Source organism: Sorex fumeus, unplaced genomic scaffold (genome assembly GCF_029834395.1).
Source record: "Sorex fumeus unplaced genomic scaffold, SorFum_2.1 ptg000051l, whole genome shotgun sequence".
Lineage (NCBI taxonomy): Eukaryota > Metazoa > Chordata > Mammalia > Eulipotyphla > Soricidae > Sorex > Sorex fumeus.
The window spans coordinates 40,161,554-40,186,601 of record NW_026606108.1 but is presented as its reverse complement, the minus strand read 5'-3'; the positions used below and the strand labels follow the sequence as shown (position 1 = coordinate 40,186,601).

General features: G+C 44.0%; 3 protein-coding genes across 12 annotated transcripts in view; all 3 read right to left on the bottom strand.

Moving 5' to 3' along the window:
* LOC130033109 (protocadherin alpha-1-like) overlaps positions 1-25,048 on the bottom strand; it is a 223,822-nt gene that overhangs the window by 105,933 nt on the left and 92,841 nt on the right.
* Positions 1-25,048, bottom strand: part of LOC130033107 (protocadherin alpha-C2) — a 243,894-nt gene that overhangs the window by 138,364 nt on the left and 80,482 nt on the right. The window contains exon 2 of one of the 10 annotated variants that reach the window (XM_056124815.1): positions 19,936-21,081. The exons of 7 other annotated variants lie outside the window; for them this stretch is intronic. In XM_056124815.1, the coding sequence (XP_055980790.1) occupies positions 19,936-21,081 (1,146 nt within the window). Of the gene's footprint in view, positions 1-15; positions 2,528-5,677; positions 8,170-19,935; positions 21,082-25,048 lie in introns of those variants that run through there. 2 more of the 10 variants (XM_056124812.1, XM_056124818.1) reach the window with 2 other exon arrangements.
* LOC130033108 (protocadherin alpha-3-like) overlaps positions 1-25,048 on the bottom strand; it is a 202,149-nt gene that overhangs the window by 105,937 nt on the left and 71,164 nt on the right.

The window sequence follows — 25,048 nt, the reverse complement described above, 5'->3', positions numbered from 1 at the left end:
ATATCAATTACTTACTTCAGTGGAAGAATTTTGAGAATCTTCTCCTGACTGTGGAAGGCTGGGGCTGAAGGCCATGAGGTCAGTCTTGGGCTGTGCTTCCCCAGAGCACACCCTCTGCCGCCTCTGCTGTGAGTGCGACCAGCTCCCCACCGCACTCGGCCTCACCAGCGCGGCCTTCCCCGCCGCACACGCCGCCTCGCGGGCCGGCGCCGAGCAGCGCAGCGCCGTGTACAGCAGCAGCGTGAGCACCAGCAGGCTGGACACGGCGCAGATGGCCACGATCAGGTACACGTTCACGTCCACCAGCGCCGCGCCGGGGCCCGCCGCCGCCGCCGCCGCGCCCGCCAACGCCGCCCGCGACGACGCCTTGGGCGCCTGGCCGCTCTCCACCAGCGACAGCAGCACGGTGGCCGTGGCCGTGAGCGCCGGCTCGCCGTGGTCTTTCACCAGCACCAGCAGGCGCTGGCGCGCAGCGTCCGCCTCGTCCAAGCCGCGCGTCGTGCTGATCTCGCCCGTGTACAGCCCCACGCGGAACGGGCTGCGCGCACCGCCCGCTGCCAGCGCCAGCTCGTATGACAGCCACGCGTTGTAGCCCGAGTCGGCGTCCACGGCGCGCACCTTCGCCACCACGTGGCCCGCGCCCACCGAGCGCGACACAAGCTCGCTGTGCGTGCCCCCCAGCGAGCCCGCGCCTACACCCGTGGGCAGCAGCGCGGGCGCGTTGTCATTGTCGTCCAGCACGAACACCTGCAGCGTCACGTTGCTGCCCAGCGGCGGCACGCCCGCGTCGCGCGCGCTCACCTGGAAGCGCAGCAGCTCCAGCTCCTCGTGGTCCAGCGGCTGCAGCGCAAACACCTTGCCGCTCTCCGCGTGCACAGACACGTAGCTCGAAAGCAGCCGCTCGCCCACCCGCCGCTCCACTAGCGAGTACGACACGCGCGCGTTGTCCTGCGCGTCCGCGTCGCGAGCTGACACCGTGAAGATGTGGCAGCCGGGCGCGTTGTTCTCCTTCACGAACACCGTGTACTCGGGCTGCGCGAATGCGGGCGCGTTGTCGTTCACGTCGGACACCTCCACAGACACGCTGGCTGTGGTCCACAGCGGGGGCGAGCCCCCGTCACGCGCGGTCACCACCACCTGGTAGTTGGACACGCTCTCGCGGTCCAAGGCACTGTCCAACACCAGTGAATAGCGGTTCTTGAATTTGGACAGCAGCTTGAAGGGAACGTTGGGCGTTAGGTAACAGGTGACTTGCCCATTGGCACCGGAATCTCGGTCGGATACGCTGATTAGAGCGATGACAGTACCCACCTTGGCATCTTCACGAACCGGGAGCGACAGTGAAGTGATCATTACCTCAGGGGTATTGTCATTCAGGTCCAGAACTTCCACTAGGACAGTGCAGTGACCTGCCATGGAAGGAATCCCTTTATCACTGGCTTGCACCTGAATTTCATACTCATTATTCTCTTCAAAATCCAGTTTCCCATAAATTCTGATTTCACCTGTTTCTGAATTTATTGAAAACATACAGTAGTCACTCACTGGCAAAACCATTCTGATTCCATAGGTAATTTCTTTGTTCAGCCCTTCATCTGGATCAGAAGCATTTAGTTGTATCACTTTAGTGCCGTTTTGGACATTCTCCAACAGCACTGCTTTGTAAACAGGTTTCTCAAACTCCGGAGCATTGTCGTTCACATCCAGTATGATTACTTGAATCTGAACAGATCCAGTTAACTCGGGTTTACCACCATCCACCGCAGTCAGTAATAACTGAAGTTCTGGCGTTTCCTCTCTATTCAGTGAATTCTGAAGAACTAATTCAGGCAACATGGTTTTATCGTTTTTCGTTACAGTCTTAAGAGAAAAATATTCATTTGGACTTAACCTATAGATCAGAAGAGAGTTTATGCTGATATCCGCATCAGAAGCGCCCTCTAGAGGAAAATGAGAATTCAGAGGCGCAGATTCAGAAATAAGTACGGTTTGTTTTCCTTCTCTGAACACAGGCGGGTTATCGTTAATGTCCTTCACCTCCACCTCCACGTAGAAAACCTGCAGAGGCCGGTCCACGATCACCTCCAGGTGGAGGCTGCACTCTGCCCTCCGCCCGCACAGATCCTCGCGGTCGATCCGAGAATTCACAAACAAAATGCCATTCTGCAGATTTACCTCCAGAAAGTCCCCGCGGTCCTTGGACGCCACCCGGAACAGGCGCGGCACCAGCTCCGCCAGCTCCAGCCCCAGGTCCTGGGCGATGCGACCCACGAACGTGCCGTGTTTGGCCTCTTCCGGGACCGAGTAATGGACCTGACCGCTCCCTGCCTTCCAGGATGCGAGGAGCAAAAGCAAGCGCAGCAGACACTGACATCCCCAGCTTCCTCGCCAGTAAAACTTCATTGCAGGTGATGAGAACACCGATGTGGGAGTGTCACTCAAGCGAATTCTGGTCCTAGAATCTTTTGGGCAGCCTCCTATTTCTGTAAGTATGTATTTGGTAATTTTTACTCAGCATCCCGGTCAACATGGAGTCGATCCTAGTCTATGAATGGGCGGAATCTGAGCTTGGAGACAAAACGTTGCCTTTTCACCTTTTTAGTGTATAGCGACATCATGTGACTGATCATGTAAATACAAGAAAGACTCTAAGGTTCTCTGGGTTTACTGTTCCTGTATACTTTAAATTGTTTTGTGTTAGGATATTTTTATGGATAATCAGTAAATGTCTACTTGATATATATTAGTAACAAAAGATACTTCTCTATATCATTATTTTAAAATAATTATCAAAATTAATCACAAGATAATCATTGAAATATGTTAAATCAGAAGTTACTCTTTAACTATCACTGTCACTGTCACTGTCCTCCCATTGTTCATCAATTTGCTCGAGCGGACCCAGTAACATTGTGAGACTTGTTACTGTGTTTGGAATATCGAATATGGTAGCTTGCCAGGCTCTAACTATCATGGAGAATAAAATTAAGAAACTATGCATCATCCCATTCTTACACAATCCAGTTTCATGAGTTATCCTTTATGGCACAATACAAAAGAATTTTAAGAAAATGAGATTTAGGGCGTTCGCCTTATACGCGGCCAACATGGCTGACCCGAAGTTCGATTCCTCCACCCCTCTCGGAGAGCCCGGCAAGCTACCGAGAGTATTCGATATGCCAGACACAGTAACAACAAAGTCTCCAATGGAGACATTACTGGGCCCGCTCGAGCAAATCGACGATCAACGGGAGGGCCTTTACCTTTACCTTTTAGTAAAGAAATAAATTAAATATTTCTATTGACAAAATATTTCATTCACATAAATAACTCTATCAATAGCTCTGGTGATTATTATAATACTTCATAAGTAAGAAAGATGTGATTGTTTTCTGATTATTGATGTGGTGACTTTCATGTCTTAAATATTCAAATGATGTTTGGGTACACATTCTGCAAAGTTTATTCAAGAAGTAATGCTTTCCTGCAAATTGTTCAGTAGACTATTCCAAATTTCACAAGGTTTTAAAACATCAGTGGAGCACTAATATGAAAATCATCTTGTGAAATGTTTTAGATCCAATGTTTTTGAAGACAAAATAATCTGAACTCCAATTAAATTTGGTTTTCTTCTAAAACTTTCCCTTAAGACCAGTAATATTTATTCAAAATATTCTTCTCTAGAGAAGCAAAATTTGCTATGAAGTAAAGAAGAATAAAAAACTTCTTATGATTTTAATCATTAATTTAAGACTAGCTTTAAGGAAAACTAAAACAATAATTCACAGGTGCAAACAACTAAGTACGGAATTTAAATACCCACTAAAGTTCAAGTCAATATCACTTTAGTGTATTTATTTTGGGGCCATACTCATCAGAGTCTACAACTGAAAATTTTTAAATTAAAATGATAATTTTATGGCATAAAATGTAATCCTTAAGTTAAGAACAACTATAAAAGTCATTAAAGTTTTTAATTAGTCCATATGTTTGTAATAATCTAAATTGTACATTGATTATTACGGACTTCAACTACATGTGTAAAAGAATCACTACATTTTAAAAATATTTCAAGATCTTTGTTACTTTTCAATAATGGTGTATCATTCACAGATAACACTCATTGTATTATGTAGACAAGCTATATATCTTATGACTTACTAAGTCTGAAATATTATTTTATAGTCTAATCTTGTTGAATAGTTTGGAGTGGGTCTAGTCAATTAATATTGTGGTAAAACTTTCTGCCCTGAGGTGGGACTATAGATTTCATCATGGAGTCCTCAAATTTTGCGCCTGCAAAGCATACACCCTGATCTGTTGAACCACCTCTGGGCCACATTAGAAGTATATTTTAAAAACTTAAACTTAAAATGGAATGCTGTGGAAGTTCACTGCTATCTCAAAGGGTTATATTCTACCATAGTACATGTAGTTAGAGTATGGAATCAGAACTAATTACAGGTAAATAATCTTCACTAATTTCTTTGGATGGGATTATACCATGTAGAAACAAATTTAACCAAGACTAGAGATGAAGAAAATTTAAAGTGGTGAATGAATTTAATAATTGCCAATATGCAACACTTCCGTAAAGTTAAGGTTTTTAATTATAAATGAATTATTTGAGCAGGAGATTAAGACAGCTAGCAAATTTTGCAGATATTACAAGCTATGCTAGTAGAGAGTTGGAGTGACTTGTTTAAATAACATGAATAACTTTATTTGCCTAGTTTGCTGTGGAAACAAATATGAAGTGCAATATAAGTGTTTAGTCAATAAAAGGCCCATTTCACAAACCAAAGTAGACGGAAAATGTATGTATACTATTTCAAAGAGAAGACACATGAACATGCATTTTTTTCTGCAAATAATTTGGAAGCAGGTATTAGAAGTGGATATAAATTAAAGGCTATGTAGTATATAATAAATATATAATGAATGTTTAACACCACAGGGGAAAAGGTAACTAGTTTCTGACCAATGAAAATGATTCAAAGCAAGATTGAGAAAAGCCAAGAATCAGAATAATATAAGGACAGCAAGGCAAGGTTAATAAAAGGTATAATAAATCCAACTAATCATGAGCCATTTTCTACATAACTGAAGATTGAAATAAAAATAAAGTGGGGGCCATAGAGATAGTACAGCTGGTAAGACAGTTGCCTTACACATGGCTGACCCGGATTCGATCCCTTACAACCCAGGTCCACCAGGAATGAATCCCTAATGCAGAGTCAGGAGTAAGCCCTGAGCACAGCCATCTGTGGCCCCCAAACAACAGACATATATAGATTGGTGAAAATCATAAAATTTCTCCCGAATGAAGTGATGGAATAAAACTCGCTGTTGAATCTTTTAATGGAGAAATGAAATATGCATTAGCAAAACCTGATTCTTCATACGAACAAACTAAGACATATGTGTAATCTGGTATATTATTTACTTCCAATGCTCTTTAAAGGGATACTGGAAATAGAGCAGTAAATTCTCCTGTGAAGTAGATTCTTTTGTGAGGATATACTTCCTGCATGCTGGTGGAGCCATACTTTGTTGTCTTGGAATTATAGGCAACTGCCTGCAAAGCATACACTCTGATCTGTTGAACCATCTCTGGGCCGCATTAGAAGTATATTTTAAAAACTTAAACTTAAAAAGAAGAATCTATAAAACATACCTGCCCTGAGTGATTTGTAACCTCCTGGCTTTCACATCCATCTTCTCTCTCCTGTCCTGGAGGCAGGCAGGGGCTGAAGGCCATGAGGTCAGTCTTGGGCGGAGCCTCCCCAGAGCACACCCTCTGCCGCCTCTGCTGTGAGTGCGACCAGCTCCCCACCGCACTCGGCCTCACCAGCGCGGCCTTCCCCGCCGCACACGCCGCCTCGCGGGCCGGCGCCGAGCAGCGCAGCGCCGTGTACAGCAGCAGCGTGAGCACCAGCAGGCTGGACACGGCGCAGATGGCCACGATCAGGTACACGTTCACGTCCACCAGCGCCGCGCTGGGGCCCGCCGCCGCCGCCGCGCCCGCCAACGCCGCCCGCGACGACGCCTTGGGCGCCTGGCCACTCTCCACCAATGACAGCAGCACGGTGGCTGTGGCCGTGAGCGCCGGCTCGCCGTGGTCCTTCACCAGCACCAGCAGGCGCTGGCGCGCCGCGTCCGCCTCGTCCAGGCCGCGCGTCGTGCTGATCTCGCCCGTGTACAGCCCCACGCGGAACGGGCTGCGCGCGCCGCCCGCCGCCGGCGCCAGCTCGTACGACAGCCACGCGTTGTAGCCCGAGTCGGCGTCCACGGCGCGCACCTTCGCCACCACGTGGCCCGCGCCCACCGAGCGCGACACAAGCTCGCTGCGCACGCCCCCCAGCGAGCCCGAGCCCGCGCCCATGGGCAGCAGCGCGGGCGCGTTGTCATTGTCGTCCAGCACGAACACCTGCAGCGTCACGTTGCTGCCCAGCGGCGGCACGCCCGCGTCGCGCGCGCTCACCTGGAAGCGCAGCAGCTCCAGCTCCTCGTGGTCCAGCGGCTGCAGCGCAAACACCTTGCCGCTCTCCGCGTGCACAGACACGTAGCTCGAAAGCAGCCGCTCGCCCACCCGCCGCTCCACCAGCGAGTACGACACGCGCGCGTTGTCCTGCGCGTCCGCGTCGCGCGCTGACACCGTGAAGATGTGGCGGCCGGGCGCGTTGTTCTCCTTCACGAACACCGTGTACTCGGGCTGTGCGAATGCGGGCGCGTTGTCGTTCACGTCGGACACCTCCACAGACACGCTGGCTGTGGTCCACAGCGGGGGCGAGCCCCCGTCACGCGCGGTCACCACCACCTGGTAGTTGGACACGCTCTCGCGGTCCAGAGCGCTGTCCAGCACCAGTGAATAGCGGTTTTTGAAGTTGGACACCAGTTTGAAAGGAACGTTGGGTGTTAGGGAGCAGGTGATTTGTCCATTGGCACCGGAGTCTCCGTCGGACACGCTGATGAGTGCGATGACGGTGCTAGGTGGAGCGTCTTCTCTGATAGGCAGAGACAGCGAAGTCACGGTAATTTTAGGGACATTGTCATTGACATCTAAGATTTCTATCAAGACTGTACAGTGACCTGCCATGGGGGGAGTGCCTTTATCTGTGGCCTGTACTTCAATTTCATAAAACTTGGTTTCTTCATAATCTAATGTTCCATTGACCCTCATTTCTCCATTGTACTTATCCAATGTAAATAAGGGTTTTCCATAGGGCTTAATGGATCTCAAGGAGTATGTTATCTCTGCATTGACTCCTTCATCTCGATCTGTGGCGTTTAGCTTTATCACGAACGTTTCCTTATCCGCGTTTTCCATTAATCTTACCTTGTATTCTAATTGATCAAATTCCGGGTCATTGTCGTTAATATCCAACACGCGGATGAAGAGTTGAACAGTACCCGTGAGCTCTGGTTTTCCCCCATCTGTAGCCGTCAGTAGTAAATTCAGTTCAGGAGTTTTCTCTCTGTCCAGAAATTTCTTTAGTGTAAGCGACAGTCTTTTAGTCGGTTTGCTAGTTGTTGGTAATTCTAAAGAAAAATACTCGTTTGGGCTGAGTCTGTAGGTCAATAGAGCATTCTCTCCTATATCCGCATCAGTAGCTCCCTCTAGCGGAAAACGCGAGTCGGGTTGCTTAGATTCCCAAATCAGCAATTTTTGTTCCCCTAAAGAAAACACTGGCGGGTTGTCGTTAATGTCCTTCACCTCCACCTCCACGTAGAAAACCTGTAGCGGCCGGTCCACGATCACCTCCAGGTGGAGGCTGCACTCCGCCCTCCGCCCGCACAGATCCTCGCGGTCGATCCGAGAATTCACAAACAAAATGCCATTCTGCAAGTTTACCTCTAGAAGGTCCCCACAGTCCTTGGATGCCACCCGGAACAGGCGCGGCACCAGCTCCGCCAGCTCCAGCCCCAGGTCCTGGGCGATGCGACCCACGAACGTGCCGTGTTTGGCCTCTTCCGGGACCGAGTAATGGACCTGACCGCTCCCTGCCTCCCAGGATGCGAGGAGCAGCATGGAGAAGAGCAACAGCCGCCGAGCGCTCAATCCCCTTCTTCGACACCTGAACATTTCATATGACTTCGACATCCAAAATAAGATTCCTCACCCTACAGCACTGGAGACTCCGGTTTCAGGTTTAAAATCTCGCCGAAATTTTTAGAAGTTTCAAAGAATCCTTTACCGGTAGCATCCGGCATGATGGAGTTCTTTTGTATGGGAAGTTCCTGGCTGTGGAAAAACCAACCCTTGAAATCCTTCCACTAGATAAAGAGCGCCATCTTGTGCCTGAAATGTGAGTACCATAAACTACATCCAACACTATAGGATTTTGTTTAAAGAGAAAAAATATTTCACAAGTTTTGTTCTTTTATTTCCAAAACATTAGTTCCTGAAGATATTGTTCCTTACATGAAAAATTATCAATTTAAATATTTTTACTTCTAGTCTTGTCTTGTTATTTTGACTATTAGGAAACTCAAAGACAATTTGGTTTCTTGTTGCTACTGTTGTTGTTCTTATTTTGGTATCACACCACCTGTGCTTGGGGCCCTTCTGGCAGGGCCCATCTTCTTATCTATGTGGACTTGCCTTCTATTTACATTGATTTAAGTTATTTTTATTGTCATTAATATTTAATTGTATTTTTTCCAAACAATTTTATATTCACTGAGGAACAATAATAAATTGCTTTGGACTTGTTTAAACACTTTACAAAGAAAAGATCCATTAATATGTATGAAATTTACATTTACATAGATGATTTCTTACATAATTTGTACTGTTAGCAGCATAACATGAATCAAAATGACTGTAACGTATTCAATAATATGAAATAGTTTTTCAAGAATATTTATCCCCCCTTATCCTTCATGATCTACCGAGGTCACAAGTCTGCCCCACCCAAGCGGCTCTCTGGCATGGCTATGGCTCCAGAGGCAAAAGGACTTAGTCCAGATCCCGGCAGCTTACAGCAGAAAAGTGAATGGACCATGAGTTAAACTATGGCGCCATGCCTTCCTGGGAGGGAAAGGGTGTTGCTCCCTTCCGCCTTCCCCCCGCCCTACCTGCAGCAGCAAGGTGGCCACTGCCTGGGAGCTTATAGGAAAGCCAGATCTGAGCCGGAGGGGACAAGGCAACTGCAGTCTCATGGGAAGGGGGACGGTACTGGCTCGTCCTTCACGCCCTACTGAGGTCACGAGTTGCCCCCCACGAGTGGCTCTCCAGCACAGCCATAACACCAGACGCACAGAAACCAATCTCGTAATTATCTGGCCCTCTACAGAAATCCAAAATTTTATTTTATGATTTTATGATTCTCATAACCGGCTATAGAAAACAAAGTATTTCACAATGCTGATTGTTGGGAGGGGGGAATTCTAAACAATAATGGTGCACCTTTTGTCGAAATAATGTAATCAATGTAGAGAAGAGTTAAGTAGAAATCATCTGCCTCACAGGCATTAGGAGAGGTGGGAGGGGGTTCTTGGTGGTGAAGGGAAAGGTGTTTGATCTTTGTATGACCAAGAATTAAACCTTGTTCATACAAACCTTGGTCATACAAGGCTTTGTAACTTTTCCCACAGTGATTCAATAAATAAATATAAGAAAAATAAATAAATAAATAAAATTATGAAAAAAATGTAAGGTGGAGTTCATGCCCAATTCAATTAGCTAATCAGTGGCTGAATAAATAGCAGTACTCCTACATAGAAAAAGAATATTTATCCCCCCCTAAGTGTCTAATACTGTGCAAAAAAAAGTAGAAAGTAATTCGAAGACCTCCATGTTTGTAAAAACTCAACTTCTTAAAATATCAAGTAGGATATGGTAATTACTGACAGTTCTCATTGTTTAAGGTTGTAATCAGGGACTGGAGCAATAGTACAGAGAGTAGAGTGTTGGCCTTGCATGCAGTCAACCCTGATTTGATCCTCAGCATCTCATATGGTCCCCAAGCACCTCCAGGAGAAATTCCTGAGCACAGAACCAGGAGTAATCCCTTAGCACATCTCTGGGTGTGACCCAAAAACAAAAACAAAAGTTGTAGCAGATTATCTGTCCATCAATCTCCCAAAAAATAGTGGGATTTTTTAAATTCAATGAAATTAATGCCTCACCAGGAATACTTTACCCAACCAGACTTTCGTTTGTTTTTCTGAAGGAACCATACAGGATTTCAGAGATAAACAATAGCTCGGAAACTTATAGACTCAATACCAACTTTACAAGAAGAACTCAAGGGGCTTAAGAAAAGACAAATCACACAAACATGACAAACTTCTACAGAAAGATGGCACAAAACTCTGTGATAATTATCTCACTCAATGCCAATGATTTAAATGCATGAAATTATTGGTCCTTTCAATGTTGGGGGGAGAGTGTGAGGGAGAGGCTGCTGATAATTAAACCAAGGGTTTCAAACATATCATTTACCACTGATCTACATTCCCCCCAACCCTGCTCTTTTCATATAACCTGGGAACATCAGGAAGAATAAGTGTATACATCATAGTTAAGAGTAGAAAATGTCTAAGAATATATATCACACTATCTTGAATATTTGTAAAATGACTTTATTTCTAATCTAAAAACACTAAAAAGGTGCATAAAATTATTAGTATACTTGTCTATTAATAATTTTCTCTATCAAGGCCAGCACCTTTTTTAAATTTTTATTAGTGAAACACCATGAGGTACAGTTGTAGACTTACAAATTTTTGTGCTATGGTTTCAGTTATACAATGATCCAGTACTCATCCCTCAACCAGTGACCATTCTCTACCACCACTAGTCCCAGTATCCCTCCCACCCCCCATCCTCCCATCCCACCCTGCCTCTGTGGCAGGGCATTCCCTTTTGTTCTCTCTCTCCTTTTGGGTGCTGTGGTTTGAAGAACAGGAATTGAGTGGCAATCATGTTCGGTCTATAGTCTACTTTCAGCATGCATCTCCCATACTGGGCGGATCTTCCCAACACCCTTTATTTGATGCTTCCTTCTCTGTCTGAGCTGCCTTTAACCGTAAAGTGTGTGGCTAGCCTCCAAGCCATGTAGTAAATTTCCTGATATTTATCTTGGTTATTCTTGGGTGTTAGTCTCCTATTTTGTTACTTTATGTTCCTCAGATGAATGCAATCTTTCTGTGTCTGTCCCTCTTTTTCTGACTCATTTCACTTAGCATGATGCTTTCCATGTGGTACCACTTGTATGTAAATGTCATGACTTCATTCTTTCTAACAGCTACATAGTACTCCATTGTGTAGATGTACCAAAATTTATTTAACCTGTCATCTGTTCTCAAGCACTCAGGTTTTTTCCAGATTATAGCTATGTAAACAGTGCTGCAATGAACAAACAAGTACAGATGTCACTTCAATTATATGTTTTTGCCTCTCCGGGGTATATTCCCAGGAGTGGTATTGCTGGGTCAAATGGGAGCTCAATTTCTAATATTTTGAGAATCGTCCATCTGTTTTCCAAAAACGCTGAACCAGTCAGTATTCCCACCAGCAGTGAAGAAGCGTCCCTTTCTCGCCACATCTGCGCCAACACCGGTTGCTTCTGTTCTTTTGAATGTGGGCCAGTCTCTGTGGTGTGAAATGATATCTCCTTTTTGTTTTGCTCTGCATCTTCCTGATGATTAATGATGTAGAGCATTTTCTCATGTACCTTTTTGCCATTCAGCTTTCTTCTTTGAGAAAGTTTCTGTTCATTTCATCGCCCCATTTTTTGATGGAATTGGATGTTTTCTTCTTGTGGAGTTCAACCAGTACTTTGTATATACTTGATATCAACACCTTGTTGGATGTATTCGGTGAATATCCTTTCCCATTCTGTAGACTGTCTTTGTATTTTGGTCACTGTTTCTTTGGAGGTGCAGAAGCTTCTTAGTTTAAGATAGTCCCATTTGTCTATCTCTGTTTTCACTTGCTTGGCCAGTGGTGTGACATCTTTGAAGATACCATTAGCTTCAATGTCATTGAGGGTTTTGCCAACTTTGTCTTCAATGTACCTTATGATTCCAGTCTGATGTTGAGTTATTTAATTCATTTTGATCTTACTTTTGTACATGGTGTTAGGCAGAGATCTGAGCCCAATTTTTTGCATGTAGCCATTCAGTTTTGCCAGCACCATTTGTTAAAGAGGCTTTCCTTGCTCCACTTCACATTTCTTGCCCCCTTATCAAAGATTAGATGATCATATGCTTGGAGGGAGATGTCAGTATATTCAACCCTGTTCCATTGGTCTGCAGCTCTGCCTTTGTGCTGTTTTAAGTATTACTGCTTTGTAGTAGAGTTTGAAGTTAGGAGGCTGGTTCCTCCCATTTTCTTTCTCCCAAGAATTGCTTTAGCTATTCGTGGGGGCTTATTGTTTCATATAAATTTCAGGTCTGTTTGTTCCATTTCTTTGAAGAATGTCATGGGTATCATAATAGAAGTCACATTGAATTTGTACAGTGCTTTGGGAAGTATTGCCATTTTGACAATGTTGATTCAAGACCAGCACCTTTATCCCTGTAGTACCTCTCTGATCCTGAAATCTTGTGTTTTCAAATTTACTCTTTTCCCAAAAGCATTATGGAAAGCTCATTAAAATAAATGAAAATTTATTTCTTTTAAAAACAACAAAAGAGACCCATCATTTTATGACATCTATAAAACAATCAATCATATGAGTTTGTAATTGAAATAGATGATTAGACAGTTTATATGTAATATGTATCATATTATATGTAACATATATCTGAAGTCTATAAACTTATCTTGGAGAAAAAAAGGAAGAAACAGATCTTTTATCACTTCATTATAAAAATTAGAAATTGGGATGTTAAATAGGACCAAAGCGATGGTACAACAGATAGGTGCTTGCCTTGCAAGCAACCAACCTAGGTCAATCTCCAACATTGCATATAGTTTCCTGAGCCCGCCAGGAGAATGCAGAGCCATGTGTAGGTAAGATTAGGTCCCCCACAAAAAAAAGAAATTGGTATATTAGAGACAATGTAAATTAATAGTTCAAAAGTAGATGAATATGATAAAGGGATATGGTAATATCACATGTTTGAAATAAAATCAGATGGTAATTTAAAGAGTACTTTCCACTAGTGTGCTATTTTTGTAGGTATATAAAATAACTCCAGCCATGTTGGCTATGTGCAAGGCAAACGCCCTACCGCTGTGCTATCACTCCAGCCCTGGTAGATGCAGCAGAAGCTGGGAAAAACATTCGTAATGCCCGCCTGTCCTTCACCAACTACAAAACCAAGATGATTGCCCTCCGACATCATGATGGATCTATCACATCTTCCAGAAGGGCAATGGAGAAGATTATTCATGAATTCTACTCAGATCTCTTTAATAGCCACATCCACTTGCCCACATACCACATACCACATGATGGATATGTCGTTCCCAATGTTCTCCCTTCCGAAATCCAACATGCCATCTCGTCGGTAAAGAAACAAAAAGCACCTGGCCCAGACAAGATCAGACCTGAACACCTGAAGAACTTACCATCAGTACTCATCAATACATTAGCTCGACTCTTCACACGCTACCTGTCTGAATGCAAGGTTCCATCCCAATGGAAAACCAGCAAGACTGTACTACTATACAAGAAAGGAGACATCCACGACATTGGCAACTATCGCCCAATCTGCCTATTGTCTGTCATCTACAAACTATTCACTCAAGTCATCCTGAATAGGATTAGCAGAACACTAGATGAAGGACAACCATGTGAACAAGCTGGATTCCGAAAAGGATTCAGTACCATCGACCATATCCACACAATAACCAAGCTCATTGAGGTATCTCGGGAGTTCAAGATGCCGCTCTGTCTAACGTTCATTGATTTAAAGAAGGCCTTTGATTCTGTTGAGACGGAAGCGGTCATGGAAGCCCTAGTCAATCAGGGCGTACAAACTCAATACATCAGGATCCTTCGTGAGCTCTATTGTGGATTCACTACCAAGATCTCACCATTCTACAAAGAAGTAATCATCCATATCAAGAGAGGGGTTCGGCAGGGTGATACCATTTCACCAAAACTCTTCAGTGCCACCCTCGAGAACATCATGCGACGACTAGAATGGGAAAACATGGGAGTGAAGATAGATGGTCGGCAACTACACCACCTCCGCTTTGCTGATGACATCGTTCTAATAACACCAAACATCAGCCAAGCGGCACAAATGCTTGCGGACTTTGACCGTGAGTGTGGAAAGGTTGGACTACAGCTGAATCTTACGAAGACAATGTTTATGAAAAACAGCCTTGTTCCTGACGCTCCATTCGCTCTCAACGGAACCACCATCTCCGAATGCAACAGTTATATATACTTAGGTCGAGAAATCAACATGATGAATGACCTGGCACCTGAGTTACGCAGGAGGAAGAGAGCGGCTTGGAATGCCTTCAAGAGCATTGAAGAAATAACTAAAAGGACAAAGAACCTCCAACTACGAGCACATCTCTTTGATTCCACTATTCTTCCTGCATTAACATATGCCTCAGAGACCTGGACCCTACGAAAACAGGATGAGAACACTATTCGGGTCTCTCAAAGAGGAATCGAAAGAACTATGCTTGGAATATCACGATTCACTCAAATGAGAGATAGAATCCGGAGTTCTGATCTTCGTCAACACTCAAGAATCAGAGACGCTGTCTCATTTGCCAAGACATCAAAAATCAGATGGGCTGGACATGTAATGAGGTTTACAGACAACCGCTGGACTAGAGCCATTACTGATTGGATTCCACGAGACATCAAAAGATCACGTGGACGCCCACCTATAAGATGGTCAGACTTCTTCGTCAAGACCCTAAATGATCGGTTTGAGGCTCTACATGTTCCTAAAACGAACAGATACCATTGGGCTACGCTAGCACGCAACCGGGATGAATGGAGACGTTACTGGCACCCGCTCGAATAAATCGATGAATAACGGGGATTAAGTGATTAAGTGATTAAGTGATATAAAATAACACCAGACAAATACAAAATCATAAGAATTTGATATATGAATTAAGTTTGTCTTTAGGGGTAAGAGAGATAGAGTACAGCACTATTCACAATAGCCAGAATCTGGAAAAACCCAAATGCTGAGAAGAGATGTCAGATATACATGATGGAATACCATGCCGCTGTTAGGAAGAATAAATTGATGAAATTTGTTTATAAATGGATCGACATGGAGAGTATCATGCTGAGTGAAATGAATCAGTAAGAGAAGGACAGATATAGAATGACGGCATTCATTTGTATATGTATTATGAGGCTAATATCCAACGGCAAGGTAAATAGGAGCCAGGAGGACTGATAAATGGCTGGAAGCTGGCTGCAAGTGTGTGTGTGGTACAGTTAGGATAGAGAAAAGTACAGTTAGGATAGAGAAGGGACCAACATGATAATAATATTTGGAAATTAATATTTTGGACAGGAAATGAGTGTTTAAAGTAGGTAAAGGAATATACCTGGTAACCTTTCATTATCTGTATTGCAAACCATAAGGCCCAAAAGTGAGAGGAGAGAGAAAAATATTAAATATTAAATGAAATAAATTAAAACATTAAATAAGGTAAATTATGAAGCTATTCTTAGAAACCCAAAAGGTTCATATAAAAATAAAAAGATTAGATAGCAACCAAATTATAGAATATACTCAATAATGTTCACTATGTACTATCATGACTTACTGAACTATGCATAGTTATTTGATCACAATTAGTTCAGTTGGCCAAATCTCTGATACGACAGAGCTGAATCATGTATTTTATAGGCACATTCAAATATTTTCATGAGCTACAGATACATATAAGGCTGCTATTGAAGTATACAATTTTGGAAATACTAAAATGTTTAGAATCCCAGAAACAGTGTAAATGTATACCATTTACATTTGTAAAAGTATTGTTTTGTTTGCCTTTTGTGTCACAACTGGCAGTGCTCTTTGAAGATACTCGTGCCTTGGTGTTCAGGGTCACTCTTAGTAGTACACAGGTATTGAGCCTCAAACCCAGGAATCCTGCAAGCAAAGTATGTACTCTCCAGCTCTTTAAGATATATTCCCCGCTCCCAAACATTATTCTTATTCTCATCATAAAAAGGTAAAGTTTTTGTTTAAACCCTGCCACCATATTTGGTCATCTGTACACCGCCAGGAGTGACCTAGGAGCACAGAGCCAGGAGTAGCTCCTGAGAATAGCCGGGTATTATCCAACCCCTCCAAAAGGTAAAGTTCTTTTCATTATTATTATTTGCTATGTGACTGGGTTGATAAAGAGCTTTGTTTGTGATAAGCTGGCAAGTTGGAAAATGGTGGACTCATTCTCAAAGTAAGCACCTTTGCCAAGTTGATTTTATATGTATTATATGGCTTTAGGGTTCTTCAACAATGCTGGAGACTACAGTCTTCTAATTTTATTCATATTAAATGATTCTTCTGATTGATACTACTTTCAAACAACTGTTCTCTAGTTCTTATAAGACAACTGCTAATTATTTATTGATTAAGTAATATAAATTGCTTTCTTAATGTTGCATTAAGACAAATGTTTCTCCTAGATAATATCAAGAGGAATGATATTTGCATTATTGAGGTTACAGAAGGAGAAGAAAGCAGTGACCAAAAATATTTTTGAAGAAATCATTATTGAAAAATTCCCTGACTGGAGAAGGAAGCCAGATATTTTCAAATATTGGAAATTCAAAGATATCCACACCAAGACACACTATAAATGTTACAGCAAAAGTTAAAAATAAAGAAAGGATCTTAAAAGCAAAAGAAAAGAATTTTTCACACAAAAAATGAACACCCTATGGATATCAGCAGATTTTACAACAAACACTTAAAAGGCTAGAAGAGAAGACTGCCTACTCAAAGTTATGATAGTGAAAAAACTGCCAACCAAGAACTCTTTACTTGGCAAGGATATCATTCAGAATTTAAGGAAAGGTTAAAAGTTTTCTGGATTTGAGAAAATGGCTCAAGAGGCTGAGGCCTTATTTAGTATGAAAAAGGACAGTCCCTGACAATGAAGTATATTGCCCTGAGACCATCAAAATTTACCCCCTAAGCATAGAGCTTGCAGCAGTCCCTAAGCACCACAATGAATTTAGTCATCACCTCTAAACCACCTGTCACTGTCACTGTCCTCCCATTGTTCATTGATTTGCTCAAGCGGGCCCAGTAACGTCTCCATCATGAGACTTTGTTGTTACTGTGTTTGGCATATCGAATACGTCACGTAGCTTGCCAGGCTTTGCCATGTGGGCGAGATACTCTCAATAGCTTGCTGGGCTCTTGGAGAGGGGTGGAGGAATCGAACTCGGGTCGGCCATGTTGGCTGCGTGCAAGGTAAACGCCCTACCTGCTGTGCTATCGCTCCAGCCCCTCTAAATCACCCTTGCAAAAAATATGAGAGACACCTCTTTAAACTAAAAGGAACTCCAGAGGTACTGGGAGCCACCAGTGCTATACCCAGAAGTGTGTGTGAGGCCACAAGGTATCAAAGATCAATCCTGGAGCCTTGCACATCCAAAGAAAAATAAACAGAAATCTTTCAAGTAGTGTTGCTTTCTTGTAGTCCATCATTAATCCATGCTCTTATGAATTTCAATACACAAACCAGGGAAAAGCTTTTTCTGTTGTAAAGAATAAGACAGGGGCTGGAGCAATAGCACAGCGTGTAGGGCATTTGCCTTGCACACGGCCAACCTGGGTTCAATTCCCAGCATCCCATATGGTCCCCTGAGAACCACCAGGAGTAACTCCTGAGTGCATAGCCAGGAGTAACCTCTGTGCATCTCCAGGTGTGACCCAAATAGTAAAAAAAAAAAATAAGACAGCCGAAAGTTCTCCATGAAATCTTTCTAGACAGAAAATAACTATTATCTTCTCAGCATTTCTATTACCTTTGCACCATAATATGACTTCCCTCCCATATATAACTATTGTAAGATTTTTTCCACACAATGCAATTAAAGGATGAAGATCGTCTAACTTGAATATTAGAGTCAAACAGAAGAAAGCAAATGTTAACATAGCTCAAAACTCAGATTATGTTTTCTCTTGTGGTGGGGAGGGAACTCAAAAGAATCTTGTAGAAGGCTGATTCTCAAAAAAATCACTTCAAAAACATTTTGCTATCCCAGGGATCAAACCCAGTATTTTACATACTCAAGGCAATGATTCTACCATTTAACAACACTGCTGACTCAAATATAAAGTTATATTTTGAAAAATATGAAGGAATTAGGGGTTCAGAGTGAGGGTATAGTGGATAAGGTGCTTACTTTCACAAGGCTGACTCAAATTTGATTCCCAAAATCCCATAGGGTTCCCCAAGGAACACCAGGAGTTCTTCCTGAATGCAAAGACACACCCCTGAGTATCACTAGGTGTGACCCTCCCCCCCCCCAAAAGGGACTCTATGGTTAAGCTGGAGAAGAGTTCAGAACACAATTTGAAAATTTGAAATTACACAAGAAAATAAGCAATGTTTTCGACCTGAAGTAGCTGAAGACTAAAGAAAATAAGGATAGTATTGCAAATCTAACCTGAAAAGGAGTCTGAAATTTCACCGACATTCTGACCAATTCATTCAGTTAGTTATAATAAAGTTACCTCAAAAGTCCATGACCATTAGTAACAGTTTAATTTATGGATTACAGAAAAGTAAAACACTGAATAAACTTTAAATTGTAGTTAAATTATGAACTTGCATTATGATAATATTGAACACATAAACAATATGAATAGATACACTGATTTGAAAATGCAAATAGAATAAATATGCTGAAAAACTGAAAAATAGAATTTTTAAACCTTCACTATCATTATCACTATCACCCCGTTGTTCATCGAGTTGCTCCAGTGGACGCCAATAACGTTTCCTTTCGTCCCTGTCATGTGCTATTGTAGCCTGGTGACATACTGGGGACTTTTCCGGGTCAGGTGAATGAGGACCATCATTGCTACTGTTTTTGGCATATCGAGTAAGCCACAGGTAGCTTGCCAGGCTCTGCCGTGCGGGCGGGATACTCTCAGTAGCTTGCCAGGCTCTCTGAGGGATGGAGGCTTTAGGGGCAGCCTCTATCTAATCTAATCTAAGCTGTCTATCTCCCCTTAGGGAGCATGAGCAGTTAAAGCAGTGCCAGCCAGGGGCCTGTCCTCCTCTGCAAAAGGTGCAGAGATCAGAGAGATTAAGGAATGAAGCCCCCTCTATCAGAGGAAGGGGGGAGTCTCTCTCCCACGTCCCCTCTGCTGGATGAGGAGGAGTAGAGACCACATGGTGTCACCTGGACTCCTCACCCCTCCCATTCTGTCCACATAGCACAGTGGCCAAAGTGACTAGATCTCAGCATTGAGGGAAATTTGACATACAAATTCTTTCACTACTGACCAGCTTTTATGGGGAGACACAATATTGACCTTACTGTGATTTTAAACCCTACCCTTTACTTTTACCATAATTGATATCTGACCCTTTTGAGTTTGTTTAGATTAACTCTCCGGGCTTTAATCCTGGACCTGTGCTCAAGATCACTCCAGATGGTTCTTGGGGGAACATATGGTATACCCAAGATAGATTCTAGGTTAAATGCATGCAAGCCAAGTGTCCTATTTGCTGTATTCTCTCTCTAGAACTGATATCATATTCATTCCCAACTGACTGTGCTTTCCCTTTTAACAGACGGTTAAATATCTCTTTATATTATTATTTTTTCTACTGATTTAGCCATATTCCTATTAGGGGTATGAAATATAGCAAAAGCAACAAAAGCAAACTTCCAATGGTCTTTATAAGTAGACAGATAACACTTAAAAGTGAAATAAATGAAATAATAAATTTACAATATGTGAACTTTGTGAATGCCACCAATAGACAGTGGATATCAATATTACTATACTTACATTACAGGAAGTCTCCAACTGTTCTCCATTATCTCCAGAACTCGAACCAGGAGGTACACTAGGGCTGAAGGCCATGAGGTCAGTCTTGGGTGGTGCCTCCCCAGAGCACACCCTCTGCCGCCTCTGCTGCGAGTGCGACCAGCTCCCCACCGCGCTCGGCCTCACCAGCGCGGCCTTCCCCGCCGCACACGCCGCCTCGCGGGCCGGCGCCGAGCAGCGCAGCGCCGTGTACAGCAGCAGCGTGAGCACCAGCAGGCTGGACACGGCGCAGATGGCCACGATCAGGTACACGTTCACGTCCACCAGCGCCGCGCCGGGGCCCGCCGCCGCCGCCGCCGCCGCCGCCGCGCCCGCCAACGCCGCCCGCGACGACGCCTTGGGCGCCTGGCCGCTCTCCACCAGTGACAGCAGCACGGTGGCTGTGGCCGTGAGCGCCGGCTCGCCGTGGTCCTTCACCAGCACCAGCAGGCGCTGGCGCGCAGCGTCCACCTCGTCCAGGCTGCGCGTCGTGCTGATCTCGCCCGTGTACAGCCCCACGCGGAACGGGCTGCGCGCACCACCCGCCGCCGGCGCCAGCTCGTACGACAGCCACGCGTTGTAGCCCGAGTCGGCGTCCACGGCGCGCACCTTCGCCACCACGTGGCCCGCGCCCACCGAGCGCGACACAAGCTCGCTGCGCACGCCCCCCAGCGAGCCCGCGCCTACGCCCGTGGGCAGCAGCGCGGGCGCGTTGTCATTGTCGTCCAGCACGAACACCTGCAGCGTCACGTTGCTGCCCAGCGGCGGCACGCCCGCGTCGCGCGCGCTCACCTGGAAGCGCAGCAGCTCCAGCTCCTCGTGGTCCAGCGGCTGCAGCGCGAACACCTTGCCGCTCTCCGCGTGCACAGACACGTAGCTCGACAGCAGCCGCTCGCCCACCCGCCGCTCCACCAGCGAGTACGACACGCGCGCGTTGTCCTGTGCGTCCGCGTCGTGCGCTGACACTGTGATGATGTGGCGGCCGGGCGCGTTGTTCTCCTTCACGAACACCGTGTACTCGGGCTGCGCGAATGCGGGCGCGTTGTCGTTCACGTCCGACACCTCCACAGACACGCTAGCCGTGGCCCACAGTGGGGGCGAGCCCCCGTCACGCGCGGTTACCACCACCTGGTAGTTGGACTCGATTTCCCGGTCCAACGTACTGTCTAGTATCAGTGAATAGCGGTTTTTGAAGTTAGACACCAACTTAAAGGGCACTTGCGGTATCAATAAGCAGGTCACCTGTCCATTGCCACCAGCGTCCTTGTCTATTACGCTGATTAGAGCTATAACGGTCCCCAGTATAGCATCCTCTGGAACAGACCGAGAGAGTGATGTTACTTGCAATTCTGGAGCATTATCGTTTATGTCCAAGACTTCAATCAAGATTGTGCAGTGACCATACATTGGAGGGTTTCCTCCATCAACTGCTTGTACTGGAATCTTCCATATTTTAGTTTCTTCAAAATCTATTTTTCCATTTACTTTTATTTCTCCACTAGCTGAATCTATGCGAAAAGCTGCTTTGGTGTTAGCAGAGATATCAGTTGCAAAGGAATAAAGAATGTGGCTATTGGAGCCATCATCCAAATCGGAGGCATTGAGGGTAATAACAAGCGTGCCATTTCTTGCGTTTTCCAGTAACTTCACACGTTGGACTGCTTTGTCAAACACTGGAGGGTTATCATTTACATCCAGCACTGTAATATGTAACTCTACTGTACCTGTCAGCTCGGGTTTGCCCCCATCAGTTGCTTTGAGCATCAGGAGAAGTTCTGAAGCTACTTCCCTGTCTAATTGTTTTCTTAATATCAATTCAAGAGGTCTTATCTGCTCATCAGTTGTCGGTACTTCCAGGGAGAAATATTCATTGGGGCTTAATCTGTAAGTCAGGAGAGCATTGACCCCAACATCTGCATCGAAGGCGCCATCTAGCGCAAAATGAGAGTCAAGAGTCCTCGTTTCGGAAATAAAGAAATTTTTGCGTGTAGCCTGAAAAACCGGTGGATTGTCATTAATGTCCTTCACCTCCACCTCCACGTAGAAAACCTGCAGCGGCCGGTCCACGATCACTTCCAGGTGGAGGCTGCACTCCGCCCTCCGCCCGCACAGTTCCTCGCGGTCGATCCGAGAATTCACAAACAAAATGCCATTCTGCAGATTTACCTCCAGAAAGTCCCCGCGGTCCTTGGACGCCACCCGGAACAGGCGCGGCACCAGCTCCGCTAGCTCCAGCCCCAGGTCCTGGGCGATGCGTCCCACGAACGTGCCGTGTTTGGCCTCTTCGGAGACCGAGTAGTGGAGCTGGCCGCTCCCTGCCTCCCAGGATGCAAGGAGCAGAAACCAAAGCAGCCACCTCCGGGCTCCCTGACCATCAGGTTCTGAAGCTAACGTCATACCTCTCTCTGGTGAGTCCGTTAACGTTTCTTGAGTACAAAGATGCAGTTCGAGTCCTTTCTTTTGAGTCCTTAGTTCCTGAGCTTCTAGCTGATCTTAACAATAGTTTTATAGCCTTAAAAGCACCGGAACAGCAAGAGTGTTTCTGGTTGGGGTAATTTTTTCTGTTAAACCATACTCTCTGTGGAGAACAACGACATCCTGTGGCTCAAAATGGAAGTACACTTGCGTTTTTAAGTTTGTTTTCATTTACATTACTTTATTCCTTTATGTTGTTCTTTTTTTCTTTAAGGGGTTTTAATTCACTCTTATGTATTCCCTATGTGTGACCACTAGCTCTTCAAATGTGGTTTTATTTTAAAACATGAATTCCAAGAAAAATTTTTATCCAGGATACTGTTATCTACAAAAATGCAGTAATATATTAATATGTGTATGAACATAGAAGGTCTATAATTTGTACAACACCAGTGATACTATATTTCTAATTTTTTAGATAATTTTATTGTGATTATAAAGTTCATCCCTTTCTGATATATAATCCTCTATTACCTAATTTTTTATACTGCGTTAAATTATTCTAAACAGTTGGCAACTGTGAAGACTGCAGCTTAAGATACAAGTATCTCATGTTACAACCTCAACATAAAGGCGATTCATATCAATGCTGATATCCCAGCTACTTATGATTTATACAGATTTATTTGTTCTGAATTTATTTTTTATTTTTTTGGATTTTTGGGTCACACCTGGCATTGCACAAGGGTTACTCCTGGTTCTGCACTCAGGAATTACTCCTGGCGGTGCTCAGGGAACCATATGGGATGCTGGGATTCGAACCCGGGTCGGCCGTATGCAAAACAAACGCCCGACCTGATGTGCTATTGCTCCAGCCCCTTTGCTCTGATTTTAACGATTTTTAGTAAAAAATAGATTCTTGGCAGTACAGAGTATGTTTATCTTAGTTTCATTTTAAAATGTGTTTGCAATTACTGCATCTGCTTGATGACTGGACTGTAATTTGCATAATAAAGGATAACCTGATTTTGCATTATGCCCAATAATTCTCACAAAAATAATTATCCTAATTATGAAAAACAACTGAATCAGAAATTCAAGTTACGTTTTTCAGTTAATTCTACTTTTACTCCAAATTGAATTAAGGATATGAAGGCATAAAAATTCTAAATTTTATTCACTCACCAATTTAATTTTCCAGTTCTATCTTAAATATTTTTTAAAAATTCCATTTTTCTTAACAATTTATCAACTAAGTATCAGTGTTATCAGGTTTCTTAGAGATCCAACTTCCAAAATCTCAAATCTTTCCAGTAGATGGCAGTCATTGAAAAACTCCCAAATTTCCTTGCTTAAAAAAAGCAATTACCCAATACTTGATTTTAAAAATTGGTCAGTCTTCATTTTGAATACTTAAAAGAGTTATTTAATTATTATAAATACATGCCAAATAAACATGCAGTTCTAATTATTTTTTAATTGTGTAAACACAAATTTAAGAGCGGTTTGTTTTCCTAAAGTAGAGGGGGGAAAGTGCCTGAGTGTGACTAAATTCAGAAAGAGTCACAATTAAATAATAAAGTGCCTCATGTTAGCTGGGTGCATCCATTTTGACTTAAAGCGTTATTTCATTAATTAAATGCACACAGATTTTAAGGACTTCAAATTCCTATGCTACCATACAGATAATAACTATCACTTGATCACTTGATCACTTGACATCCCATTATTCCTCGATTTGCTCGAGCGGGCACCAGTAATGTCTCCATTCATCCCTGTTGCATGATAGTGTAGCCCTATGGAGTCTGCTCGTTCTAGGAACACGAAGAGCCTCAAACCTATCATTCAGGGTCTTGCCGAAGAAGTCTGAACATCTCATAGGTGGGCGGCCACGCACTCTTTTGACGTCCCATGGAATCCAGTCGGTAATGGCTCTAGTCCAGCGGTCTTCTCCGAATCTCATTACGTGTCCAGCCCATCTGATTTTCGACGCCTTGGCAAACGAGACAGCATCACTGATTCTCAATCGTCAACTAGGTCAGAACTCTGGATTCTTTCTCTCACTTGAGTGGAGCGTGATACTCCAAATATAGCTCTTTTGGTTTGTCTTTGGGAGACCCGAATCATGTTCTCATCCTGTTTTTGTAGGGCCCACGTCTCTGAGGCATATGTTAATGCAGGAAGAACAGTAGAATCGAAGAGTTGTGCCCAGAGATGGAGGTTCTTCATTCTCTTAGCTATTTCTTCAACGCTCTTTATGGCGTTTCAAGCCGCTCTCTTCCACCTGTGCAACTCAGGTGCCAGGTCATTCATCATGTTGATTTCTTGACCTAGGTACACATAACTATTGCATTCGGAGATGTTTGTCCTGTTGAGAGTGAATGGAACATCAGGAATGAGACCATTTCTCATAAACATTGTCTTCATGAGATTCAGCTGTAGTCCAACCTCTCCACATTCACGGTCAAAGTCAGCCAGCATTTGTGCTGCTTGGCTATTGTTTGGTGTTATTAGAATGATGTCATCAGCAAAGCGGAGGTGGTGTAGTTGCCCACCGTCTATCTTCACTCCCATTTCTTCCCATTCTAATCGTGGCATGATTTTCTCAAGAGTGGCACTGAAGAGTTTCGGTGATATGGTATCACCCTGCTGAACCCCTCTCTTGACATGGATGATCACT